Source organism: Aythya marila (assembly GCF_965140915.1).
Source record: "Aythya marila genome assembly, chromosome: 5".
In the NCBI taxonomy this organism is placed as follows: Eukaryota; Metazoa; Chordata; class Aves; order Anseriformes; family Anatidae; genus Aythya; species Aythya marila.
In genome coordinates this window covers 53,335,568-53,360,693 of record NC_139046.1, presented here as the reverse complement: position 1 = coordinate 53,360,693, position 25,126 = coordinate 53,335,568, and the positions used below count along the sequence as shown (strand labels likewise).

The window sequence follows — 25,126 nt, the reverse complement described above, 5'->3', positions numbered from 1 at the left end:
GAGGGGGGCAACGCCGCCTCCCTGAGATAGGGGAGAACTCCCTAAGGAGGCTTAGACCTAGGAGAGAAGATGAGGACCCCCCAAGGGAAAATAAAGTAAGGGAAGGATGCTAATGGTCCCCCCACAGGAGGCTGCCCCCAGGACCTGTGAGGGGAGATGGGAGCCCCCACCTCACAGCCTCGAGGCTCAGCCTCACCCTCACGCCACCCGCTCCCTCCCCGCTTTAAATACTCTCCCCCACCAATCACAGCGCGCCCCCACCGCTCCCTGCCTTCTCACTGGCTGCCCTCCACGTCCATCACGCCCCCCGAACCCCGCCTCCCCACCACAAAGACCTCCCCGCCTTCCACCACCTCTCAGCCAATAGGAGCGGGCGCGCGGCGGCGAGCGCGGCGCCGATAGGCTGAGGGCGCCGCGTCGCCGAGGCGGGGGGCGGGCGTTGCGTTTGAATTCTCGGCGGCCCGGGAGCGGTTGGCGCTGAGGCGATGGCGGCCATGACGGCTGCGCTGGGCCCCTTCGCCGCCATGCCGGGCCCTGAGCAGCTCCCCGCGGCCTGCGGCCGGCTGCTGGCCAACTTCCTGCGGCAGGTGGACGACACCGAGCTGCTGTGGCTGCGGGAGATCCGCGACGAGGCGGCGCGCATGTTCGGCAGGTAACGGCCGCGCTGCCGCCCCCTCACAGCGGCCCGCCCGCGGCTCCCCCTCACCTCGCCTCACCTCACCTCACCTCTCCCCTCGCCTCTCCCCGCAGCCACTACAGCGACGAGCCGGAGCTGCTGCCCAAGACGCCGTCGCAGAAGAGCCGGCAGAGGAAGAAGAGGGCCTCGGTGCTGCAGGGGGATGGCGGCAGGAGGAGGTGGGCAGCGCCCGGGCCGCTGAGGGCTCCTCTGGGGGCTGAGGGGGGAATCTCGGAGATAACGGGCTGCCAAGGCGGCTATCGGCCTGCATCGCCTGCGTGTAGTGTTAAAGGGCCGGGTGTGCGTCGTGTTTTGCAGCCCGTGGGCTGAGTGTGCTGCAGCAGCGGGTGTTCGGCTGGGGGTGGGCCATTATCGCTCATCGGGGTCCCTGTCGTGTGCCCCGTTTCTCTTTTCTCCCACCTTTCGTGTCTCCCGATTTTGTCTCCCTCAGCCGTGTCCCTTTCATGCATCCTGTTTGTTCTTTCCCTCATCTGGGTCCCTTCTGTGTCTCCCACTTCTTCCTTCTCTCACTAATACGATCGTGTCATTTTAGTTCCTTTCTGCAGCTCTGTATATGTTAAACCTGCTTTTACCTTTGTTTCTCTGCACGTTCCTGTCTGTGCATGGAAGCATGAGACAAATCTGTTATTTTCTTCAGACGGGACCTTCTGTGAAGCTATTTTATTTGGGATTGCAATGGCGGGCATCCTGCCAAATAGGAGCACATTGTAGTGAACATATCATAACCTTCTGTTCTCTATTACCCGACACCTGATCACCTCCCCTCGTTCCTCATTGGCTGAGTACTGCAGGTTCACAAGCTACTCGACACTCCTCTATACCATATATGTACTTTTTTTTCTTCAACCCTTTGTTTTCTTCTTTTTCTTTTTTTTTTTCTTCCTTTCTTATGTTTTGAGAAGTTGTGATCTTTGTTCTCACACTGCTCATCCTGTTTCTCTCAGTCTCCTACCTTATTCTGGAACAGTGAGGCCTTCTACTGTCCGCTTGCCTCCTTAGCATTTCTCCTTCTTATGCCTACACAACTACCTTTGAATACAGAAGGTTAGCTTTCTACTGCAAAACCACAACTTAGCTTCTCACAGAAGGGCTTTCAGACACACGAAGCCTCCAACGCAAACATAACCTAACTGTAATCAGCAACCTTACAAATAGAGACACAGGCAAGCTATCTGTACTTATTGCTGCTTCAGTCTGGGTACACTCTGCTCTGACTTGCAAAGGGACTGTTGTGATAGGAGTTCTGGTCTGCTCCTGTGCCCAGTCCCGCTCTAACGTGCTGTCTCTGTTGTTAGATTATCTAGAAGGAGGACTAGCAGTCTCAAACTGGTACCCTCCAAGCGATCTTCCCAGCAATTCCAAAACAAAGAAAACGTGGAACCACTCAGCACTGAGGTCAAAGAAGCCTCGCGCTTGTCTTCAGCTCAAACTGTCTCCCAGCAGCTGACGAGCTCCAAGGCTGCAGCACCCGCTAAGTGCTCAGAGTTACTTCCTGACCGTCTGAGTGCAGGGATGATTCCCGTAGTAGAAATTGGCCTCAGCGATCGTAACAGTGCTGAGCTGTGCATCCAGAAGAGTGCCTCTAAACCAGCAGAGAAGCCCTCTGCAAGCATCCTGTTGAGCCCTGATGCTGATCATCCGGAGGAGAGCAGTGTTCCCCAGCCACAGCCTGGGCCAGCATCACCTGAGCTGCTGGTCCCTCCCACCCCCGAGGCAAAAGATGCAGGAAAAAGCGAGACTGTGTCGAAGGGGGAGACAGCAAAAGCAGCTGATGCTTCAGCTGATGCTTTGATCATTTTAAGTGAAGAGCCCAGGCTGGAGGAGATGGATGTCTCTGCTCACGAAGAGGCTGACAAAGAACCTGCCCAGTGTGTGAGGGACAGCCCAGAGACTCCTAAAGGCTCTCGGAAGAGCCGGCGCTCTGTGCGCAGAAGCCTGCTGGGTAAAACTTCCCTGACTTCCAGAACCTCGCTGGCAGAGAAATACTCACGAGCCTGGAAGAGGGAAAGTCAGATCCGGAAATCCAGTGCCAGGACAGCAGTCAAGAGCAGGGCACCTCAGAAGCTGTCCGTGTCCTCCAGTGGCATGAACGGTAAGTTTGGATGTCACCAAATAAGTTTCTTTTGCACTGTTCCTGCTCGTTTTGTTGAGGTACTGCTTTCCAGTTGTGTGGGGCCATAGCTCCAGGGCTTGTTAGTTGTGAGAATCCACACAGTAGCCAGCAGATAAAGCACAATGTATTGTCCCTCCAGACAGCCCCAAAAGCTGTAGGGGAAGTCCCAGGAGCCTTGCCAGGAGCAGGGGAACAGCCAGGCACTGCAGAACATTGCCCAGTGGTTGAGGCTTGCTCCTGCTTCAGGAGGCAGCAGTTTTCTGCTAACAGTTCTTGCATATTCACATCCTGGTCATGGCAGGCAGCCGAATGGGGGCGCTTTTACAGCAACCACCCTGCGTGATTGGGTTCTGCGGCCGGGAAAGCTACATTCCTACACAGGGGTGAGCTTAAAGAACTGGGAATCAAGTTTGTGGCTTGCCAGTTCAGCCTTTTAAATCGTGTGAGAGAACGGTCTTAACATCTGTTTCTGTGGTGATAGCTGATGAAGTTGAGGAGAAAGCTGGCAAACGGGGTTTGTTGCTTTTTGTAGCTCTCTAAGAGTGGCATGGGCCATGTCCTGCCTGTTTTCTGGGAAACAAGGTAGCTGTCGTGTGTGTATTCACTGCTTTTTACAAATAACCTGCTTCTTCCAGAGCCTCCCTTTTGAGAAAGAAATTTGGAGACTGAGCTTCTCAAATTTCTTAAAACAGTGTTTCATGCTTAGTCTGTAACAGAGGCAGGTTTCTGCGAGGGGCCACTCGGTGGTTTAAGTGTTGCTCTGTGCTGCTGGAATGCAAGCGTTGGTTTTGGTGCAGGAGAACAAAGTGCTGGATGTAACCTCTCCTTTTTGCAAGCTCAGTGAAGTGGCTAGTAACTGGTGGGCTAGTAAATGGCTCCTGAAATGCAAGCGAGATGAGAGAAGTTCAGGGTGTTAGAATTCGAGGCAAGGTTGGCTCTTCTGTAAAACTGTTTGTTTGCTTGGTGGGAGAACTGGGACAGCTGAAATAATGCTACAGTGACGTGTTCATCGGTCGTGTTACAGCCGCGTGGTGTTTGTATTGTCTAAAACAGACTTTGTGTGAATTATACAGTTTAGCTGGGGAAGGATGTATCTGGACAAGGGGTTTTCCTCCACTTCAGCTTAACTGCTCTAGTTAAATGTTTTTGCAGAATCAGAGTGCTGCAGTTCCTGTAGGATTTCCTGTACAGTTAACCAGGCAGTGCGGAGTTCTGGCCAAGTTTCTAGCTCTGTGTCGAGGGCCCCCTCTGTAAAAATGAAGCTGTAGGGAACTGTTCTTACCAGTAACTTTTGAAGAGACACCCAAATAACATTTTCTGCACAGATTAAATATCGATCTGTGCTGTCCAGGTCTGGATTGTCTGGGAGGCTTAAGGAAGGCATTATGTCTTCCCTCAGCACTGCTTGACATGACTGATCTCTTGCTCAGTCAAACTTTTGGGGTTTAAGGAGAGGAAATTAGGTGCTTCAGACAGCTCCAGGCGAGCTTCTTAATGTCTGAAAGCCCAAAGCAAATGGCTAATTGCGTAGGTGTTAATCAACAACATGATGCCTGCTGCATCTCTATGCATAAGTTCTTGCACTGGCTATGTGAACAGCCCCTGGGCTTGGGTTTCCTTCAGTACCAGCAGTGAAGGATGTTGCGGAGCAGACTCCTGATTTTCCCTTTCCGTGAGATGTCTGGCCGTGTTTACTCCTCTCAGTCTGGAGCTGCATATCTGCCTTAATTATTAACAGCATTTCCCAGCCTGTGTTGGTACTGGAAAGCCAGCTACCGCTGCGCCAGCTGGAGTGCTTAGCAGGGAGCAGCACTCTGCAAATAACGCTGGTTTTACTGCTGCTGATACCTGGACACGGCCATGCAAAACGAGTCGGAGCCCAAACCTGGCCACTCCTAATGTCAGCGCTTTGAATATCGCTTTGAACTCACCTGTAATTGAAAATATATTAAAATCGCAGGCAACTTTTTTTTTTTCCCCTCGTACTACTTTGTATTAAGCTGCCCTTGCTTGAAGAGGCGTGCATTTGAATTGCAGGCAGTGACTCAGGAGGCAGAGCAGACACCAGTCCTGAGTGAACCTTGCAGAGTGTCCTGGCCTGTACGTTATAACTTTGGCACCCTTTTTTCTTTTCTCTAGGCTCCAGCTCTGAAGAGGTACCAGAGGATGAAGAAACAGTTGTCAAAACTGGGTGAGTGCTTCAAGATTTTTTTTTAACCAATCAATATCATTCTTGTGGAGGGTTTTTTGTTTGCTTTTGTTTCCTTTCCAGCAGTAACTCTTAATATAAAAAGCATGGCTTGTGTCTACCGTGCCTCTTCCCAGTTTCCTCAATGTTATTAACCATAGCTACCTCCTTTTTTTTTTTTATTCTAGACCTCCTCCTGGACCTTCTACCCCCTCAAAGTTGGTAAGTTTTGCGCAGAGGTTAAAAGTGTTCCTGTTTGCACTGGTTTGTGAGCAGAATGTGTAGAGTACATCTCTAATTCATCACTGAGGGACTGGGGAGCTCTGACGAGAGGCAGCCAGGCTCAGCCAACCTCGTGCACACCACTTGAATAAAGCAAGTGCAGAGCACTGAGTTCAGATACAGGTGTGAGCCTATCCATAGCACACCCGGTTCTGATCAACAGACTAGAGAGAAGTCTGATGCTGTCAGGTCTGTTTTAATCACAGTGTTCAAAATTATCAGAATAAAAGCCAGTCAAGTTTTACTTCAGAAAATGAGCGCAGCTGACCCGAGGCTTATTTTGGATGCAAGCAAAGGTAGGCATCCTGTATGGTGTTACAATCTCTAATATTTCAAAGCTAAGGCAAATTTCAAAAATAACATCCCTATCTTTTATAAATATATTTAAGTGTGTGCATTTTAGTGATGTAAATGATTGCATACAAGCACTAAATTCAGTCCTTGGTATTGTTGGCATTCTAAGTAGAGGCCTGCTTTCTGTTGGCTGTTTCTTATCCATTTGCTAGAGATATATTGTATGAAAATTTAGTCCTGAATTCATACGTAGACGGTTAAACAATCTCCTTATAATTTAATATTTTTTTTGAGTTGGGCGGAGTTGGTACGCTGTTGCTGTTTCTCTAAGGTTTCTGTGTTTTTAAAGCTCCTTTGACCTTTTCACGAGTCCTGCAGATTGCTGAAAGGTTGTCAGCTTGTCTTTGACAACCACAGAAATCTGTAAATCTCATTCAGGTCAAAACATATCCCTCCAGAATTGTCACTGCCTTCATGAGGAAGAATTCCCAGGATTTTGTCAGTGTACTGCTGAGAATAATTTTCAATAAAAGACTGAATTAATGGAGTTGAGCTCTGTGGCCTTCGAACTTCTGTAAGCAAGGACAGGCTTATATGTACTTGTATGGCTGTCCTTCTCAGCAGATCTGCACAAGTTCAAATAAATTAATTTCTTGTAGTGCTTGTGGACCTTACGTGCCTGAATTTCAGGTGTGGAAAAGCTTAAAGTGCAAATGTGGAGAGGAAAAAAATGAACCCACAGTTTTGCAGACTGCGAGAAGAGGATCTTTATCTTGTGTTTCTGTACCTTGATCTATCTATTGGCAATTTTCAGAGCAAACTGACTGTGGTTTGGTTCCCTCCAGAGGCTTCCTTTGTGAGCTGTGAGCAGCAGGAAAATGTGGCTACTCAGCAGCCTTTTCAAAACCGAAAATGTCTTTATGCGTTCCTATAGACAAAGATGATACCTTTATGCATGCTGTTACTAAAAGGTCAGGTTTTTGTTAGGCCTGACATCAAATTAACCAGATCCACGTGATTCTGTTGGCCAGCAAGATGTTTCCTATACCTAGCCTTAGGATGTGATGCTAAAAAAAAAGAACAAAAAATGCGGAGGATGAAATATTCATCCTTCTTTTTTTCCTTGCGTACCCAAATCCTTTATGGCTGCCAGCCTACCTGCTGACCAAGGTGGGTTTGGGGATTTATGGGAATTTTATTTGGGAATTAATGCTTGCACTGCAAGCAGAGTGTAGATTTCAAAGGGCGTTGACAGCTCTTCTGTCAAAGAAGTAACTTTGTTTTTGTGTAAGTGCAAAGGCGGCAAGCAGCAGCGCATATCTCATTAATAATAGAAATAGATAAACCCAGGAAATGAGCTGTTTGTTGTGGCTGTCTTGTTTGTTCATCATTGCGAAGTAAAATGGGCATTGCCTGGTTCTTTGCCAGAAGACCAGCGAACATAAACAGGTTTCCATCTAGGAATGCTTTTGTCCTCAGTAGTCTGAGTTCATCCATTCAGTTTGAGCAGTCAATCCCTCGTTGCAGATGCTCATGCTCTGTGTTAACGTCTGTGCTTCTGCTGATGACGTGACATCAAGGGATTTGCTAGGATGGTGTCCCAAGATATTTTTCACAGCTGGAGGTCAAGGCGTCACTCTGGGTGCTGGTTCTAATACTTTCTGGTATCTTTATATCCTCTGGTAATATTACAGCATCTGTGCCAGCGTGACGACATGATTTGAAGCAGTAATTGCCTGTTTCTGTGCGAGAACTGTGTTGAAACTCATTTGTTTTTCCTGCAGGACTTTGAAGGTCCACGAATGTCGCTTCGCTCTCGGACTGTCAACAGAAATGAACAGCCGCAGGAGATGAACAACAACGGTAACTGCCAGAGGCTTTTTGTGGCAGAATTTTAAATAGTCATGACTTTGGGAGACTGGAAATTTGAAAGGCTTGCTAGTCAATTTGAAAGCCCAATCTGAAAAACTAATCAAATATTTGAAACACATTTTGTTTGAAGAGATAAGCAGCTAGGAACCTGTACTGGACTTGCCATTTTCCACTCTGGGAAATGTATGGAAACAGGCTGGGATGTCATGAAGATGAAGGGTTACATGTGCTCAGGTCATGGGAGACCTAGCTGCATCCTGTTTCTGAAGCAAGCTGTTGCACTGTATCTGTGCAAAACTCAATAGTGTATTGGTGCAAACTGTGTACGTAACTCCAGACAGCTTTGCTTTATTGTGTATTTCTAGGTTCATATGATACTGTATGGTTACTTCTGAAAGCAAGCAACAAGATCCTGCTGTGCATATTGCATGGCGGCCTTTTTTTTCCTTATTTTGCTAGCTTCTAAATCTGTTGTTTGCTTTCAAAGCAGTGTTAGAAGGGATTTTGGGGGGGACTAGAACTAACTGTTGAACTGTTTTCTTTCAGAAAGCAACGTAAATAAGAATGGGGAGACCCAGGAACCACCCCAAAGTGCCAGGTATACTCACAGAATTGCTCAGGTTGGAAGGTACCTGTGGAGGTCTGTAATCCAGTCTCCTGTTCAAAACAGGTTCAACACTGAACCACTGTTAAAGGGCTTCAGTGATTTGTGACTATGGAACTCTTGCAATAAGTTTTCTCTGCCTCTGTGAAAAGATGATTTAATTTGTATCTTCTATCACGTTGGAAATTTTGTTAGATAACTACTTAAGTATACACAATGAAGTACCTTTAAAGATAGGGTAGTTTTATGATCTTTGTTTAAAACCTGAACTTGAGACAATCGGGAGAATTTGTGGTGTACCATAGATTGTATTTTCCTTGCAGGAGAAAAACAAGTTACAAAAGAGCTGTGGATCACCGCTATGACAATCAGCAAGCAGAAGATGGAGGGCTTTCTCCTCCCAGAAGAAAGACCCCATCCCCTACCTGTCCAGCCAGCAAAGTAAGATCCTTACAACCCTGCTGTACTTCCCCAAGAATTGTTTCCTACTGACACCTGAACATTGTTTTTTGCCATTCTTCTCTTAGGTTGTACGTCCTTTCAAAACGTTTTTGCACACTGTGCAGAAGAACCAGCTCCTAATGACCCCAAGTTCTGTGGGGAGAAACGGAGTAATCAAGTCTTTCATCAGGCACAACGCTCCTCTCCAAATTGATCCCAAGGTAAGTAAAGACTGTTGTAAGCTGGTAGGTGATGGTCTAAAGAGTGTCTAAGGTAAAGCACAGATGCAAAACAACCTTTCCCACCCATATTAAACTAAGCAGCAACTTCAAGCTCTCTGTTTACATTTACATAAATTAAGTAAACTAGTTACTATTCAGCTTTCTAAATATTTCTGATTCAGACTCTAAGCTTTATTTCTCTGGCATTCCCCTGTGGTACTGGCAACTAACAAGGGAAGGAAAACTGGAAATAACTGGGAAATGAAAACAAAGAGGATTTTGAATACTGCAGTTTGGGTGTATAGCTCAAGTCTCCATGTCCAAAGACTCCTAGAAAGGACTTTTTTTTAACGAGTGAGAACTTAGCAAATGCCTTTTAAATCCATGCTCCTGATGTTCTGTCAGTCTCACTTCAGTGCCTGGTAAAACTATGGAGAGGATTATTTTGGGAGTTATTGAAAAGCACCTGAAGAACAATGCAGCCAACATGGCTTCACAAGGGGAAGGTCATGTTTAACAAACTTAATTTCCTTTTATGACAAGATCACCCATCTAGGTTGACCAAAGGAAGCCAGCTGATGTGATCTTTCTGGGTTTCAGTAAAGCTTTTTATACTGTCTGTCATAGTATCCTTCTGGACAAAAGGACCAGAATGCAGTCAGATAAAAACATAATAAGATGGGTGAACAATTGGCTGATGGGTCAGGCCCAGAGGGTTCTTGTAAATGGGGTTACATCAGGCTGGCAACCTGTCACTAGTGGAGTTCCCCAGAGCTCTGTTTTAGGACCAGTCCTCTTTGATGTTTTCATAAATGATTTGGATGAAGGGCTTTAAGGTTTCTGAGCTAGTTCACAGATGATACCAAATTGGGCAGAGCTGTTGACCCTATTGAGGGTGGAGAGGCCTTGCCTCTGGACAAACTGGAGAGCTGGGCAATCCCCCAGTGATATGAAGTTTAACAAGAACAAGTACCTGATTCTGCACCTGGGAAGGAGCAACCCTGACTATCTGTACAGACTGGGGGATGAGATGCTGGAGAACAGCCCTGCAGAAAGGGATCTAGGGCTTTTGGTTGACAGCAAGTTGAACGTGAGCAAGCAGCATGTCCTGGCAGCCAAGAGAGCTAACCGTATCCTGGGGTGCATCAAGAAGGGCATTGCTTGCTGGTCAGTTGTCCCACTGTGCTCTGCGAAACAGCATGGAGCTGTGACAGGGGCAGTTCAGGCTGGAAATCAGGAAAAGGTTCGTCACCCAGAAGGTGGTTGGGCACTGGGACAGGCTCCCCAGGGCAGTGGTCACAGCACCGAGCTGCTGGAGTTTAAGCAGCTTTTGGACAGTGCTCTCAGACGTGGTCTGATTTTTTTTATTTGTATTTTTTCGGGGTGGTCCTTTGGGAACCTAGGAGTTGGACTCCGTGATCCTGGTGGGTCCCTTCCAACTCGGGATGTTCTAGGATTCTGAGGTTTATCAGACTTATCAGACTTTTGGAGGCTCTTACAGAAAGAAACATGAGCTTGTCTAATAGGAGACTGCTGTGTCAATGAGACAGGCATTTGAGTCCCCAAATCTAATAAGCACCACTGTCAAGGGGGAGTGTACTTGTTGCAGCCAGCTCTTAGTGAAGACGGGTGGCATGCCTTTGTGTCTGCAGGCAGATGCCTCTACCTAGGTGTTACTACAGTGAAGTTTACAGCATCACAAGAACCCAAGCAGAGTGTTTTTTGGGGTGTATGAGGTTCTATATTTGCAAAAGGAGTTGTTCCATGCAATCAGAACACAGAGAAAAACAATTTTGTCATAAGTAATGTCCATTTAATTGCATAGGCTGGACTTACAGTAGGAATATGCCTGCACCAGGTGGGCACCCCTCTCCTATACCAGCTCTAGATTTAGATTTGCTGTTTGACTTGGAAGAGAAGTCAGTGTTTGTGAAAAGCCGGTTTCAATCAGCGTGCTGTAGTGTTTGTTCCAGAATACAGCTCTGACAGTGTAATGCTGGGACAGGGGTGTAGCTTCACTGATGTACCTAGGGATGCACTAGAAACTAGCGTGCTGAGCATAGATTGCTCGTACTTCTCATACCCAACAACTTGCCTGCAAAATAAGGTAGACCTAGGGCTTGTTTTCACTTGCAAGAAAGCTGGGAAGGGAGAGGAGGGAACACTGCTGAAGCTTTTTCCTGCGTCTAGCTTATATCTTGGGAATCTAATATCTGAACTTGTATTGCTTAAAGCTGTCATGGTTGCACTGCTCGGAGTCTTGCTGTACTCCAGCAGCTAAGAGAAGCCTATCATTAAGAGGTAGTGAAGTATTCAACCTCTAATCTCAGTGGTATTCCTGCTGACGTTACTGTCTGTATTGGCAAAGGAGCTGGTGTGATAAGAAAAGTCTCTCTGCTCTGTGGATCCTTTGCTGTGATTGCATTGAAAATTATATCTTAGGTTTTGTTCCACTGTGGGCAACCTTCCCCTTAAGACTTTTTCCATTTGGGGGCTAACATAATTAAGAAAAATGAGAGCAGAAAGATATAATTAATAGCTCTAACTTAGTTTGGATATTAGTTACCAATCATTTACAACATGAAGCTCAGCATAAGGTAATTAGTCTGAGTATTTCCCTCTGCTTATCAATGGCTTTGCTTGCAATGAGACTAGAGTTGTCATAACGAGGCATTTGCAGTGTGCAGTCTGGCATTAAATTACTTTATCTTAATGTGTTTGCCATGACTGTAATGATGGTTGGATCTTGCTCTTCTAATTGACAGCAGGCTTCGGCTGAGTTAGCTGGATTGTTTGGGGAAATGAGAAAAACGCCCTGCATTTCTGTGTAGATGATATATGGGGCCAACTGTGTGCTTGAAACAAGCTGCAAGCACTCTGTCTAAATGGTGGTGGTTTACCACGAGATAAATCTTTGTGGGAAGCAAAGAAGACTGTGAGAGCTCTGAGCTGAAGCAAGCAATGTGTTTCCTAGAGCACCATCTGTCCTCTTCGCTCTCTGCAGGATGTTAGTGTTATTGCCAAGCATTAGCACTGCTTTTTTAGTTCTTTTTACCAACATAAATCACGGTGTTTTCTGTCCGCAATCTGTGGAAGCTGCCTGAACTTTAGGAGCTGATGCTTTGGTTCCAACAACTCAGCTTCTTTTCTTGCTTTCAAGGATTAATACCACTTCCTCATTGTCCATCATATCGGTTCCCAGACATCCGTGACCACATCACAGGTTACCTGAGCTCTATTTCAGGCTTCTTACCATCCCTTGGTTGTGGCTGCAGCTGCAGTTCCATGGTGTTATCTCTGGGTCCTTAATTAATCTGAGCAGGCTGAGGTAGAAAGAAGCCCTGTCAGCTGAGTATAATCATGTTTCAATCCATCTCAGGAAAAGGAGAGACAGAAGCTAGAGACTCTGAGGAAAAAGCAAGAGGCCGAACAGCTGAGAAAACAAAAAGTGGAGGAAGAAAGGAAACGGCGACTAGAAGAGGCAAAGATGTGAGTATAAGCCTTCTGCCTTCTCTGAACTGTTCTCTCTGGTCCTGCAGGGCCCTGTATCTAGGCTATTTGTCTCGCAAATTCCAGATGCGCAGCAAAAATTCTTGTCTGCGTACACTGTGAAGACAGTATTTGTTTGCATAGTGTTTAAGATGCTACTAAAAAGTTAACTTTTGTAGTTGACTGCTTTTTCAGCTTTCTGCCTCAAGTCCTGTATTTCAGATGGAGCTTAAAGATACTGCCAATGTTTAAACAGCTTACCTGGTTGTTGCACTTTAACCTGGCCGGCAGCTAAGCACCACGTGATGATAACGATAACAGTACTACTACTAATAATGTGTACAAACAAGTGATGCACAATGCAATTGTTCACCACCCGCTGACGGATGCCCAACCTAACCCTGAGCAGCCGGCCCCCCACCCCGGCTAGCCACCCCTATCTATTGTTCAGCATGACCCTAGATGGCATGGAATACCCCTTTGGCCACTTTGGGTCAGCTGTCCTGGGTCTGTCCCCTCCCAGCTCCTGCTGCACCCCCAGCCTGCCTGCTGGCAGGACAGAGCAAGAAGCTGAAAAGTCCTTGGCTTGGTGTAAGCACTGCTCTGCAGCAATTAAAACATCAGGGTGTCATTTTTATCCTAAATCCAGAACATAGCACCCTTCCAGCTACTAGGAGGAAAATTAACTCTATCCTAGCCAAAACCAGGGCACCGGTACATTGAATATTGTGCTGCCCAAGAACTGTCTCTGTTGCCTTATATTTGAGTTACAAACTCTACATAAGAAACTCATCCAGCTAGCTGACACCGCTAACGTTGGGCTGTGTCCTACAGGAAGCGTGAAGAGCGCCTCCGTAAAGTGCTGCAAGCTCGGGAACGGGCAGAGCAAATGGAGGAGGAGAGGAAAAGGCGCATTGAGCAGAAGCTGGCTCTGCTTGATGAGAAGACTGAGAAGGTAAGGACCGTTCTGCTTGAACAGTGATGCTATGTCAGTGTGCCTTCCAGAAAGAGGAATTGAGGCTGCTGAAATTCAGAGAATGAACTGGAGAACATTTGAATGAAGACGCTTCCAGAAACATAGCGCTTAGTGATTCTGAGCTTTCTCTTGGTTACAGCAAATGGCAGGTGAAAACCTTTATTTTCTAGAGTTATGAAGTTAAGTGGGCTGTGCTAGGGCTTTACTAGTCATGTAGGGAAACAACTTCAAGTAGATAAAACCATTAGTCTGGCTTTATCTACTTAAAGTCGTTCTCTTATTTGACTACTGGATGAAGATGTGAAAATAAACATACTTTCTCCAGACCTTATCTTGTGCCTGAGATTTTCAGACAATTTGCAGATGTGGCTGCAGCAATCATTTGTTTTGCTTTCAGTATTTCCATCTGCTTTATTTATTTTGTGCTTCTTACAATATGTCCTCGTGACTTGTGATATTAGACGTATAAGTACCAGAATAGTAGTCATAGGTTCCTGTGAAGATGTAAAAGAAGGTAATTTCCCTAAATGTTCCCTTTTTAAAATAAAGCACAGGTCCCATTGATTCCTGGTGGCTAAAAAATATATCTTCACTTCATAAGAGGATGGGAGCTTTGCATCTTTAAGCCTTACTGCTATGGTAATTCACGTTCACAGAGCACTGTCCCATCTGAGACTTAAGTATTCAGCCAGCTGTGCGTGTTTTAGGTGCGGGAAGAAAGGCTGGCAGAAGAGAAGATCAAAAAGAAAGCAGCTGCCAAGAAAATGGAAGAAGCGGAGGCCCGGCGCAGGCAGGATGAAGAGGCCAGGAAACAAAAAGCACTGCTGCAGGTTTGTGCTGGAGCCCATCCTGTTGTCCTGCGTGCAGTTAGAATGGCTGTGGTCTGCCGTGGTCTTTGTGAGCAAGGAATCCGGCCAGGAGTACTAACGACCCAAATGAGTAAAAATTAGGGTAGCGGAGAAGCTCTTTGTCCTCAAAGCTGTCTGCAGTGTTGTGCTTCCTCTTGCGCTATCCTGTGAGCTGTTAGTGGTGTTTGTGACCTGCATTTCTTCCACAGTTCCGTACAGATTCTTACTGAAGGCCTTATGTTAGGAATCAGCGAGTGTTAAATTTCTCAGTTAACCCTGTGTCTCAAAGATGAAGAACATGGTGGTGGCTACTGGTCAGATAAGGTGGTCCTGATTCTTTGTTCCGGAGCCTGTTCCAGTACAGTGGGGTGTAAGTGGTTCCCTTCTGCTTACCAGGAGGAAGAGGACCGTCGGCACAAAGAGCTAATGCAGAAGAAGAAGGAAGAGGAGCAGGAACGTGCCAGGAAGATTGCTGAGCAGAGGCAGGCAGAACAGGAGAGGGAGAAACAGCTGGCTGCCGAGAGAGAGCTGGAGAAGAGGAAGGAACAGGAGAGGATCCAAGCAGAAAAGTAAGCTAATATCCACTTATGCATTAAATTCTGTGCTGGGACTTTGAAAAGAAGCAGGAACAGAGGGCATTAGTGAAAGGTCTGAGCACCAAAGAGCTGTTTTGTACCAGGTGCTTCTGGACTGTTGGGGGTACTGAGCTGCCAAGAAGTAGTTCGGAGCTCAGGACAGGAAGTACGATGGGGAGCGCCTTGAAAAGCTGGGGTTTGCAGCAAGCTCTGTGGATGGCAGGGTACCCCTGTACAATGTTGAGCGTAACGGTCCGTTGCTTTGGTTCTCAGGCAACGTGAACAGCAAGAGAAGGCAGCTCGCCTCCAGAAGGAAGTACTGGCTGCTAAAGAACAGCTCCAGAAGGAAACGGAGAAGAAAAAAGTAAGTAGACATGCCTCTGGCTTCAGTGGCCTCTTGTTTGAAGCAGCTGAGCTCTGAAGCTGCTAAGAACCCTGATGAGCGAGCAATTGCACTTCTGAACTAGAGCCAGCTAAAGCACTTCTGTCAAGTGTGTCCTCGGTTTGTTTTGGAATGGACAGCAGCTGTGCTTGCTGTCTAGATGGCAGCAGAGCAAGAAGAAAAGACAGATAATGCACCTGTTGAATTGAAGGCTTTGGCTTTTCTCTTTGTGCCTGGGTGTATCTGTACTTCTCTGATGTCAAAAAACAATTCCAGATTTTTCAGAAGCAACATCCCAATTTTATGTTTATACCACTTTTGGCAGAAACACAAGTACAGGCTGTAGACTTTATAAGGTTATTTTCTGCACTGGTCATTCTGGCGTAGATTAACTAAACAGGGATGGGGCATCCACAGCTTCCCTGAGCAGCCTGTGCCAGTGTCTTACCACACTCTGAGTGAACAATTTCCTCCTAACCTCTAATCTAAATCTCCCCTTTTAGTTTAAAACCATTCCCCCTTGTCCTACCATCATCCGACTGAGCAAAAAGGTGCTCTCCATTTTTATAAGCCCCCTTTAAGTATTGAAAAGCTGCAATGAGGTCTCCCTGGAGCCTTCTTCAGGCTGAACGTTCCCATCTTTCTCAGCCTTTCTCCATAGGAGAGGTGCTCCAGCCCTCTGAGCATCTTTGTGGCTCCTCTGGGCTCACTCTTACAGCCCCACATCCTTGTGCTGGAGCCCCAGACCAGGACGCAGGGCTCCAGGTGGGGCCTCAGGAGGGCAAAGCAGAGTGGCACAATCCCCCCCCTGCCCTGCTGCCACCCCTCTGCTGATGCAGCCCAGGATGCAGGTGGCCACCTGGGCTGCAGGCACACACTGCTGGCTCCTGCCGAGCTTTTTATCCACCTAAACCCCCAGGTCCTTCTCTGCAGGGCTGCTCTCGGTGAGTTCTTCTCCCAGCCTGTGCTCCTGTCTGGGATTGCCCCGATCCAGGTGCAGCACCTTGCACTTGGCCTTGTTGAACCTCGTTAGGCTCACAAGGGCCCTCTTCTCAGGCTCATCCAGATCCCTTTGGGTGGCACCCCTTCCTTCTGGTGTGTTGGCTGCACCACTCAGCTTGGGGTCATCTGCAAACTTGCTGAGGGTGCACCTAATCCCATTGCCTATGTCACTGACAAAGATATTAAACAGCACTGGTCCCAAAACAGGCCCCTGAGGGACACCACTCATCACTGGCCTGCACCTGGACGTGGAGCTGTTGACCACCGCTCTCTGGGTGCAGCCACCCAGTCTGTTCCTTATCCACTGAGCAGTCTGCCCTTCAAATGCCCTTGGTGAAGCTGTGCTGGCTGTCTCGGGTCGCCCCCTTTTCTTGCATGTACCTTACCATTGCCTCCAGGAGCATCTGTTCCATGATCTCCCCAGGCACAGGAGTGAGGCTCACTGGTCTGTAGTTCACCAGGTCCTCCTTTCTACCCTGTTTAAAAATGGCAGTGATGTTTCCCGTTTTCCAGTCACCAGGACTTCACCTGACTGCCAGGACTTCTCAAATATGATGGAGAGAGGCTTGGCAACTGCATTAGCCGACTCCTTCATGACCCTAGGACGCATGGTGTCGGGCCCCACAGATTTGTACCTGTTCAGTTCCATCAGGTGGCCTCCAACCCGCTCTTTGCTTACAGTGGGGGGAACTTTGCTTCCCCAGCCCTCATCTGTGGGTTTAGGGAAATGAGATGTGGGAAGCCTGGCTGGCAGTGAAGGCTGAGGCAAAGAAGCTGAGTCCCTCAGCCTTCTCCATGTCTGTTACCAGTTCTCCCTTCTCATTTATCAGAGGAGGGGGCAATCTCCTTGGCCTATGTCTTCTGGCCAGTGAAACCTCTCCTGTGACTCTTCCCAGGCCACATGTCCCTGCTTCTGCTGCTTGTGCATCTCCTTCTGCCTCAGTCTGACCTGCAGGTCCTTGCTCAGTCATCCTGGTTTTCTGCCCTCCTGCCTGCTTTTTTACACAGCGGGGTGGAGAGTTCTTGTGCTCTAAGGAAAACACCCTTAAAGTTGCCAGCTCTGTTCAGCTCCTTTGTCCCTAAGGACAGTGTTCCAGGGGGTCTCGTCCACTAGGTCTTTACTTGGCAGAGCTGTGGTGTTAGCACACTGACAGCAGGTGCCCGACCCGTGTATAACTTGTCCTGCTGCTAAGACTGGGTGGGATTTATCAACTTCAGATGTGTGCCATTTGCCTTAGCAGTCTCTTGGTTTATTTGCATCCAGAGGGAAAGAGTAAGCATGCCTAGGGGCAGATTCTTTTGGCTTGTTCTGGATGGTTGCTGTAGAATAGGATGACTTGGGCTCTACAAATACTGTATTTGTACGTTTATTAGTCTGAAGAGAGGCTAAGATATAGTAAGTCAGTAGCACGGACTTGCCCATCTCAGAGGTCAGCTGGTACCTGATGTGTGTGTCCTGAAGAAGCCAGCAGCAAGTTTTTCAAGGCAGGAGGTCATCACGTTATCGTGTTCTTAAATAGGAAGGTCAGGTTGTGCCACTTGGTGAGGAAAGCTCAAAGCGTTGCATCAGCATTGTTTAGTGTCTGCGCTGCGTTCAGACTGCTCCTTATAGAAAGCACCACTAGCAACGAAAACTTGTAATTAGATGTTTAGATTTCTTTTGTGTATAAAAATTGTGAATCCCTGGATTAACAGCATAGTTTAGCTTGTAAGGTAAACTTAATTCATTTGTGACATCGGCTTGCCAGCAGGAGGAGCAGTTGCTAGCAGAGACAAAGAGGCAGGAGCAAGAACAGAAGAAACTACCAGAGGAACAAAAGGCTAAAGATGTAGCCCAAACACAGCACCCAGAAAAAAAAGAGGTAACTCTGCTCCCTCTGGTGAAATTTCTTCAAGAGATTACATCAGAGAACTTTGATTCCAGCACTGGCGTGCTATAATAACTGTGGGCTGTATTACCGTCTGCTTTTTTATTCCCTTTCAGTAAAAAAGGGATTCTGTAATTTTTTTTTTTCCACGGGTATCTGAAGTTGACTCCTGGTGGTCTGGAGTACTTAGATGATTTCTGGGGAGTGAAAAGAAGGGAAAGGAAGCAGCAAGTATTTGTCAGTGTTTTCTAGTTGTCAGGATAAGGCAGTGGTTAAAGTCAAAGTTGCCTTGCCCCCTCTGAACTCCACCTGTGTAAATAGTGAGCAAACCTTGCTGGCAGCAGGTACGCTGAAATAGTGGTATTGAAACTCAAAGTTGGAAGCAGCCACGGGGTGGCAGCAGAGTCTGGTATAAACAGGATTGCAGCTGTGCTGCACAGCTGATGGAACTTAAGATGATGCTGGAGGTGAATGTAGTGCTTGAATATCAAAGACAAATATATGAATCTTTATCTCCCTGTAAAGCTACGTATTTCAATCTTTAAATGCAAAACCAGCAAACTATGAGATAACTTTAATGTGTACAACGCCATGACAAAAGCAAAACTGTTCTCAACTCTTCAGAGATACTTGTCCCTCTAATTAAGGACTGACTTACACCAAATGGTTGGTGAAATCTGCAGTTTTAAGTTTTTCTTTGTTTGTTTTCCCTCATGACTTGCATTTTAAGCGGTCTTATTGTTCACATCAAAATTACAGTGCAGGTTGTTCTATATGCATTTTCTCTGCAAGGTAATATTCAGTTTAAAATTATTTAATAACCCTAGGAGCTTGGTTGCAAAATATTTAAAGGGCATTACTCAGCACCAGCTTTGAGGATGTAACAAATCTATTTAAGGCGTGCTTATAACGAATGGAAGTGCTGAATCTACATTAGGTACGCGTACTGCTGGTTTGTCTGTGTCATCCATAGCTGATTAAGCAGCCTAAGCAAACAGGAGAAGTTGTATTTGGGTCAGAACTGTAGAACTTGGGTCAAGTTCTTTGACCAAAGCTTGAAAAGCACCAAATGTTAAGTTTTGCAACTGTGAGACAGCAAGAGGTGGAATACTGAGGTATTCTAATCTGTAAGTGTCATGGAACAACTTGGAAGCGTAACAGTGCTATTGCATCTAACACGTGCTAATATGTTCATCTTCTAGAATTCACCTGTCTGCAATTCATACCAGATGACTCCACAGTTCCAGAAAGATCCAAAGCCCCCCAAGATAAATCCCAATAATTATGGCATGGATCTGAACAGCGATGATTCTACTGATGACGAAAGCCAGCCTCGCAAGCCCATCCCTGCCTGGGCCAGTGGTATGTGTAGTGGGTTAAAATATCCTCCGTGCCCCCAGCCTATCCCTCCTGCAGCTTTGTTCTGATGCATAATAAGACCTGGTGTAAGATTCTGCCCGACTTCTCCTACACGCACCTTGTACAGTTAAAAATCCTAACCAGTGCAGTGACGTGGCTGGAGTGTGGAGTCGAGGGCTCTTTTACCAGCTGGGAGCTTCATGGGACAACACTGGGGAAAAACACTTTTTAAAACTTTTTAAAACCACCCTAACTGCTCCAAGTGTCATTTTGCCATTGGGAATGGAGGAATTCTGAACTAGGCCTCAAAGTGTGCTCGACAACCATTGGCTTAAAAAAATAAATAATAAAAATATCGCCAGATGTTATAGGCCAGGTTGCAGCAGGCTATTGTCCTGGTTCTGAAGTACTCGCTTCCATTATTGTTTCATATTCCACCTACCCAAGGGGAGCTAAAAGTTTGTGTTGAAACTAATTTTACCTGTAGGAAGAGAAGCATAGAAACCTCGCTTCTCGCAAATATATTCTAGTTCCTGGGCAGAATTCAGTTCGTGCAATACTTACCCACCAAGGAAGGGATCTATGCTGAAGCTCTAAGCATTAATAGGGAGCTTTAAAATGTCATAGAACTACAAGAGTTTCTCCTGTTGCAATATTTGTGTGATTAGAGATGAAGGGAGCCAGCGCGTGCTGCATACAACCAGCCTGCACAGCAATTTCAGTTAAAAATAAATAAATAAAGAGCGCTAACTTTTGTTTCTCCAGGGAATCAGCTTAACCAAGCAGTAATCCGGCAGTACTACAACCCTCCCAACATCGATGCGCTCTTCGGGAGAATTGTAAGCCCCAAGTTGGAGGACATCTTTTACAAAAGCAAACCACGCTACTTCAAGCGCACGAGCTCGGCTGTGTGGAATTCCCCGCCCTTCACAGGTTCCAAATCGGTTCTCGGTCTGCCATATAGCCTGAAAAAGTACTGAGGTGAGCAGTGGCTGTCTCCTGTGGAGCAATGGGCATACGTTTCTGCCTCTCTAGGTGAGAGGTAGTATTCAGTATCCTGAAATCTTTAGGTATTATCTTTGGATTAAATGTCAGCTCTTACTGGGTCTCTTGCATTTTCCATTTTTGGGGTTTATTTTCTCACTGTTGAGCAAAGTTGCAGACTTTTGGGAGGCCTTGCTTCTGAAAGATGTTTCTTTTTTTTTTTTTTTTTTTTTTTTTTTTAATCTTAGCTTTAAGTTGGCAAAGATTTAGACCTATACGTCAGGAGGATGCATCATCTAAAGCAACGTGAGGCTCCTCTTTTCTGGCGAGCGTGCAACAGTATGCAACCACTGCTGCACATAGTGAACAAAGGTTGTATGGCAGGATGACCTCTGCATGCATCTTGAGAAAAGTCCAAATACGCACTACTGATGTTCTCAAGAATAAAGATATTAGCAGGTGTGGGCTTCGTTGCCTGCAAATTGCAAAATAATTTGGGTATTTCAGTTCTCAGTAGCACGCTTTATTCCAACACGAGTGCACTTCTGTGCATAAGCGATATTGATGGTGATGTTACCGCAGCTGGGATGGAAACATCCTGAGGACTTGATCGACCTTTTTCAGTTGTTGGACATAGATGTGACCCTAGTGTTAATCACGTCTCTAGGAATACCCAGAGTAGCATAAGCAGGCTTTATAGTTCTAGGCTTCCTTCAGGTAAATTATACAAAGGTTCTGATATAATTTTGTTTGTCTAATTTAATTACCATGTTTGTGGCAGAGACTGGATTGAAAGGATGGTGGGTTTTTTTAATCCTTGTCTTGCTCCTTTCTCCCTTTGGTTATTTCATTTATTCAGCATTAAAGCTGGTTTTATTTTTAGGCTATTGTTTTACACTTCAGGTTCAGTAACAGGTTCAACAGGACTTATTAAAAATTTCCTCACAAGAAAGAATATCAGTTCAGAACTTCAGCTCCAAGATCACTTTCTGGTTTAGGCTTTCTACACCTAATTCACAAATGGCACAGGCATTTGTGTTTTCTCTGTAACAAGCTCCCTTACAGGGAGAATAGAGGTCTTCGTAGAGCAGCACTTGTTAGAAAAAACTTCAAGGAAAACTTCAAGGCAACAGTTACATTAGTTTCTGCAGGTAGCTGTGAAAGTCTGTCTTCTGTAAAGAAGGTGACCTATATGGTTCTTACCTCAGAATCATCTTTTTCTTGGAGCTTGATGTGTTTTAAACATAGGTGAGTGTTCATGGCTGCGGTTTCACTCAGCAGACTGAGGAACACAGTGTACATACTTCTCGGCAATTTAAAAAAAACGTGTGGCGACTGTACAGCGTCTAAGGAGAATTGCACCTTTCCTCGTGCACGTACTTAACTTTTTTCAAGCAAATGTATTTTGAAATGATGTGGGTTTTTATACTGAAACACATCAATTGCAGATGTTATGCTCTTGATCGGCGTTATGTATGTGAGATGATTGTACTTGGTAGATGCTCTGTAGTTTTGTACTATTATCTTAGATGAAAGGGCTTGCTGAAATGGCAAAAACACTGATGTTGAATGCTGTCTGAATGCTTGCTAATTTGATAAAAGTGAGTTAAATCATCTCTGGATTTTCCTCTGGCCTCATCGTAGCTTTTTATTAAATAAAGAAGTACGGTATTTTGGAACCTGCCCTCACGGGTCACATTTTACACTGTTTCCTTAAGCCAGAAGTGTTTTGTCTATGAAGAAATTCCTCATGTGGTAAAAAATACTCATGCTTTGGTAGGCCTGCAGAACTTGCCAACTAGTTTGCTGTTCTTTTGTTCCCAGAAACTGGTAAAGAGACATTTTGCATGATGATGTGTTCCCATAAACCTTTCCTAAGGAATACCTGACTTGAGTGCATCTTGAACTGACCTACATCCCTGTAATTCACTTATATCGCTGTATAACTTAAAAATATTCACAATAGCTACTACCAGATGGAGCAGGAACTTCAGCCACAGTATACAGAGTGCTAAAAACAAAAAACACAAGCAGAAATTCAAGAGAAACAACCTCAAGATTTCAAGAAAGCTATTTTGGCTCTGGATTTTCATTTTTCTTGGTTACAACTCCTGATTACCCAGGCACCCTTCCCTGAGCTCTAAGCGCCTGTGTTTTCTGGTACAGTCTGACTCTAGGCTCACACCTGACCCTGAGCTGGGCCTCCCTTGTGAGTGTCCTGGTTGTGGTCTAAATTTCAGTAAATAAGTGTTTCTTGATGAGAACGCTAAGGGGTGTGTTGTTCTTGCTTTTGGCTCAATGAGCAAAACTTTTGCACCTGAGGCTTTTCAGACACCACCTGTGCAGAAGGCCTGCGTTGCCACAGGTACCTGTAGGTTGGGAGCCAGCGGTAATCCAGCGGTGATGCCTTTTCCAGCACACTGCTCTGGCTCAGAGCACTCGAGAAGAGCAGGACTGGGAAGACAGCAGAGCTCTGCAGGTCTGTACAAACACAGGACCTCCAAGAACTATTACCAGTTGGTACCAAGAAATTATTCTGGCTCTAACAACCAGGCTGCTGTGCCAATCCCTCTGGCTTCAGGATACTCACTTAACATATTCGGGAAGCAATGGCCCACACTGAACAGTCTTCTCTGAGCAGCTGCTGACAAAAAGCAGGTAGGTCACTTCATCAGAGGCTTGCACAGGTGTAATGCAGGAAGGGCAAGTGGTGCTCTCCACCACAGAACTGAGGGACAGGTGATGACAGCCTAAAACTCCTAGGGCTTAAGCACTGTAAGTATTCTTGAGATACTGGAATCTTTCCCAGTACCAACCAGTTTGCTGATAGCTACTGACAAGACCCCAACGGGCTGGGTGGGGTGGGTGTTAATGGTCTCTTAAACATATCTAACACTAATTGGGGTTAGTGAACAAGGAATACTGGCACTTCGAAAAGCCAAAAAAGAGGTTGAGAAGGTGCATTCTTGACAAAGAAATGTAATTTCCAATTATGTTGCTGAGCAACAATGGGTAAAAATCCAAAACTGACTTTTGCCATCATTATCTTTGCAATGACGAGACAGATTCTGACCTTAACAAGACCCAATGCAAACACTCCTAGGACTATTCTTGATCCATTTTTATTCATATGCCACCAATTTCAACAAAAATACCTGAGATTTTTGCTTAAGACTCATCCTTTAAGGTAGGCAGAGTGGGACTACTTCCATGTTTCAAGTACAGAGAAAAAGCAGCCACCTCCTCTGAGATAAGCTGTTGCGGTTCAGCTTTGCTTAGAATAACTGGGGGGACGGTGAAGAGGAGAGGGCCTCTGCTATTTCTTACCAGGGCTCAGTAGTACATGACACATGAACCAGGGCTTTTCAACAGCTTTTCAGGATCACTGAAAAAGCACGCTGCTGGGTTGCAGATCTCAGGGATCTCTGGCACTAGTACAGCCAACAGCCAGCTTCAGGCCGCACAGGGAGTTGCTCTACAAGTCTATCTCCCGCTCACACTCCCTGATATCCCTCAACCTCTCAACCTCCTCCTTGAGTTCTGCCACGAGGCGGACCAGGTCGTCCACCTGCTCACACTTCACATACACAGTCTCTGCCCCCGCAGGTGGTAGCAACAGGCTCAGGCACTCCCTGCACCCAGAGACCTGAAGTGATGCAGTTTTGAGCAGGCAGTCAGTCTGGGTGTGTACAGACTTCCTGGAGCAGCTTTTGAACGGCCTGGGAGGGGGCGCGGCTTGCTCGGCCTATGCCTCCTTCTTGCCTCGTTCACCTCCCTCATGAGGGCTGCTAGGTCCTGGTGGCTCCCTCAAGTGGGCTCGGTGCTGGAAAAATCAGCCCTGCCTGTCCAATCCCCCGCTCCACTGTAGAACACGTCTGCCCTGGAGCCGATCGCCTTGGCAAGTGGCATCCTCACTGTCAGGGCAGCATAAGAAGCAGACAAGTCCTTAGCTCGAGATAAGCACCGCTCTGAAAACAACTAAAACCATTGGTGTAGTCTCACCACTATTTTCATTAAAAGCCAACAAAAAAAGAAAAAAAGCATCGTATAAGCCTCTACAAAGGCAATTAACCCAAGCTCAGCCAAAAGTATGACAGTGCGCTACAGGTTTTTACCAGCTGGGGGGCATGATCCATATATTTCAGAGACCACAGCTCCAGACCAAGACAAGGAGGTAACAGCCCAGATGCTGTCCCCCAGGCTCCCAAAGCCTCTATGCTGTCATAATGCATTTCCATGGCGATGCCATGACCCCTACAAAAGCTGGCAGCTGACCCCTCCAGTCAGTGTCTGTCACGAGCTCTGCCTGCCCGCAGCAGCTCTCTGTGCCCTGTGACTGTGAGCAGCCGCAGCAGAGTCAGACAAACTCATCCTCATTGAATTTTCCTTCCAAGGCTAAGAAAGGTGAAGTCGGGCTCCTCCCGCAGGGGGAGGCAGCTTTCAGAGCTGGGTTTTGGGACTGGAGATTCAGATGTGGGAGTGCTGGTGAAAGAAGCAGCAGTAGCTTTGTTTCCTCTGAAGTACCAAGGCACAAAGGGGACGGTTGAGAAGTGGGGCTGCGTTTCAGTCCTGTGTACCAAGTGGAGCTTCAGCAGCAGAAAGCGAGGGGCAGAGCTGAACTCCAGGCTCTGTCAGGGCAGCCCATCCATAACTCTTCTGCTCTTCTGCCTTTAGGCTTTGGAGACACCTGCCAGCATGGACGGAGCCTTTGTGGGGACGTGGAGACCTCATCGCCCATGGGGCCCGATCATGGCCCAGTTCACCAGCCCTGGGCATCTCCCCAGGCTGAGGCCAGAAACACGGCCGCTGCTGCTCTGCCTCATCTCTTGTCATGGCTGTGCCCCAGTGCCACAGCCCAGGCTGCAGCATGCTGACAGTTCTGGAAAGTTCCTCTGGAGTTGGGGCTGGAGGGCTGCCCCCTGCCTCTCTCA

General features: G+C 46.6%; 1 protein-coding gene across 3 annotated transcripts; it reads left to right on the top strand.

Annotated features, from left to right (window-relative positions):
* Positions 1–496: 496 nt before the first annotated feature.
* On the top strand, positions 497–24,939 carry INCENP (inner centromere protein). Of its 3 annotated transcripts, none has more exons than XM_082760821.1 (18): positions 497–652; positions 751–855; positions 1,993–2,789; positions 4,950–5,001; positions 5,187–5,220; positions 7,359–7,437; positions 7,993–8,044; positions 8,374–8,491; positions 8,578–8,712; positions 12,092–12,201; positions 13,036–13,156; positions 13,885–14,007; positions 14,422–14,594; positions 14,874–14,964; positions 17,733–17,846; positions 19,055–19,214; positions 19,977–20,192; positions 24,870–24,939. In XM_082760821.1, the coding sequence occupies exons 1-17, from the start codon at positions 525–527 to the stop codon at positions 20,189–20,191; spliced, it is 2,607 nt and encodes an 868-aa protein (XP_082616947.1). In that variant the 5' UTR covers positions 497–524; the 3' UTR covers position 20,192; positions 24,870–24,939. The 3 variants fall into 3 exon arrangements, with proteins under 3 accessions (XP_082616947.1, XP_082616946.1, XP_082616948.1); XM_082760820.1 differs by lacking the exon at positions 24,870–24,939 and adding an exon at positions 20,444–20,465; XM_082760822.1 differs by lacking the exons at positions 17,733–17,846; positions 24,870–24,939 and having other exon boundaries at positions 19,977–20,428.
* Positions 24,940–25,126: the final 187 nt, after the last annotated feature.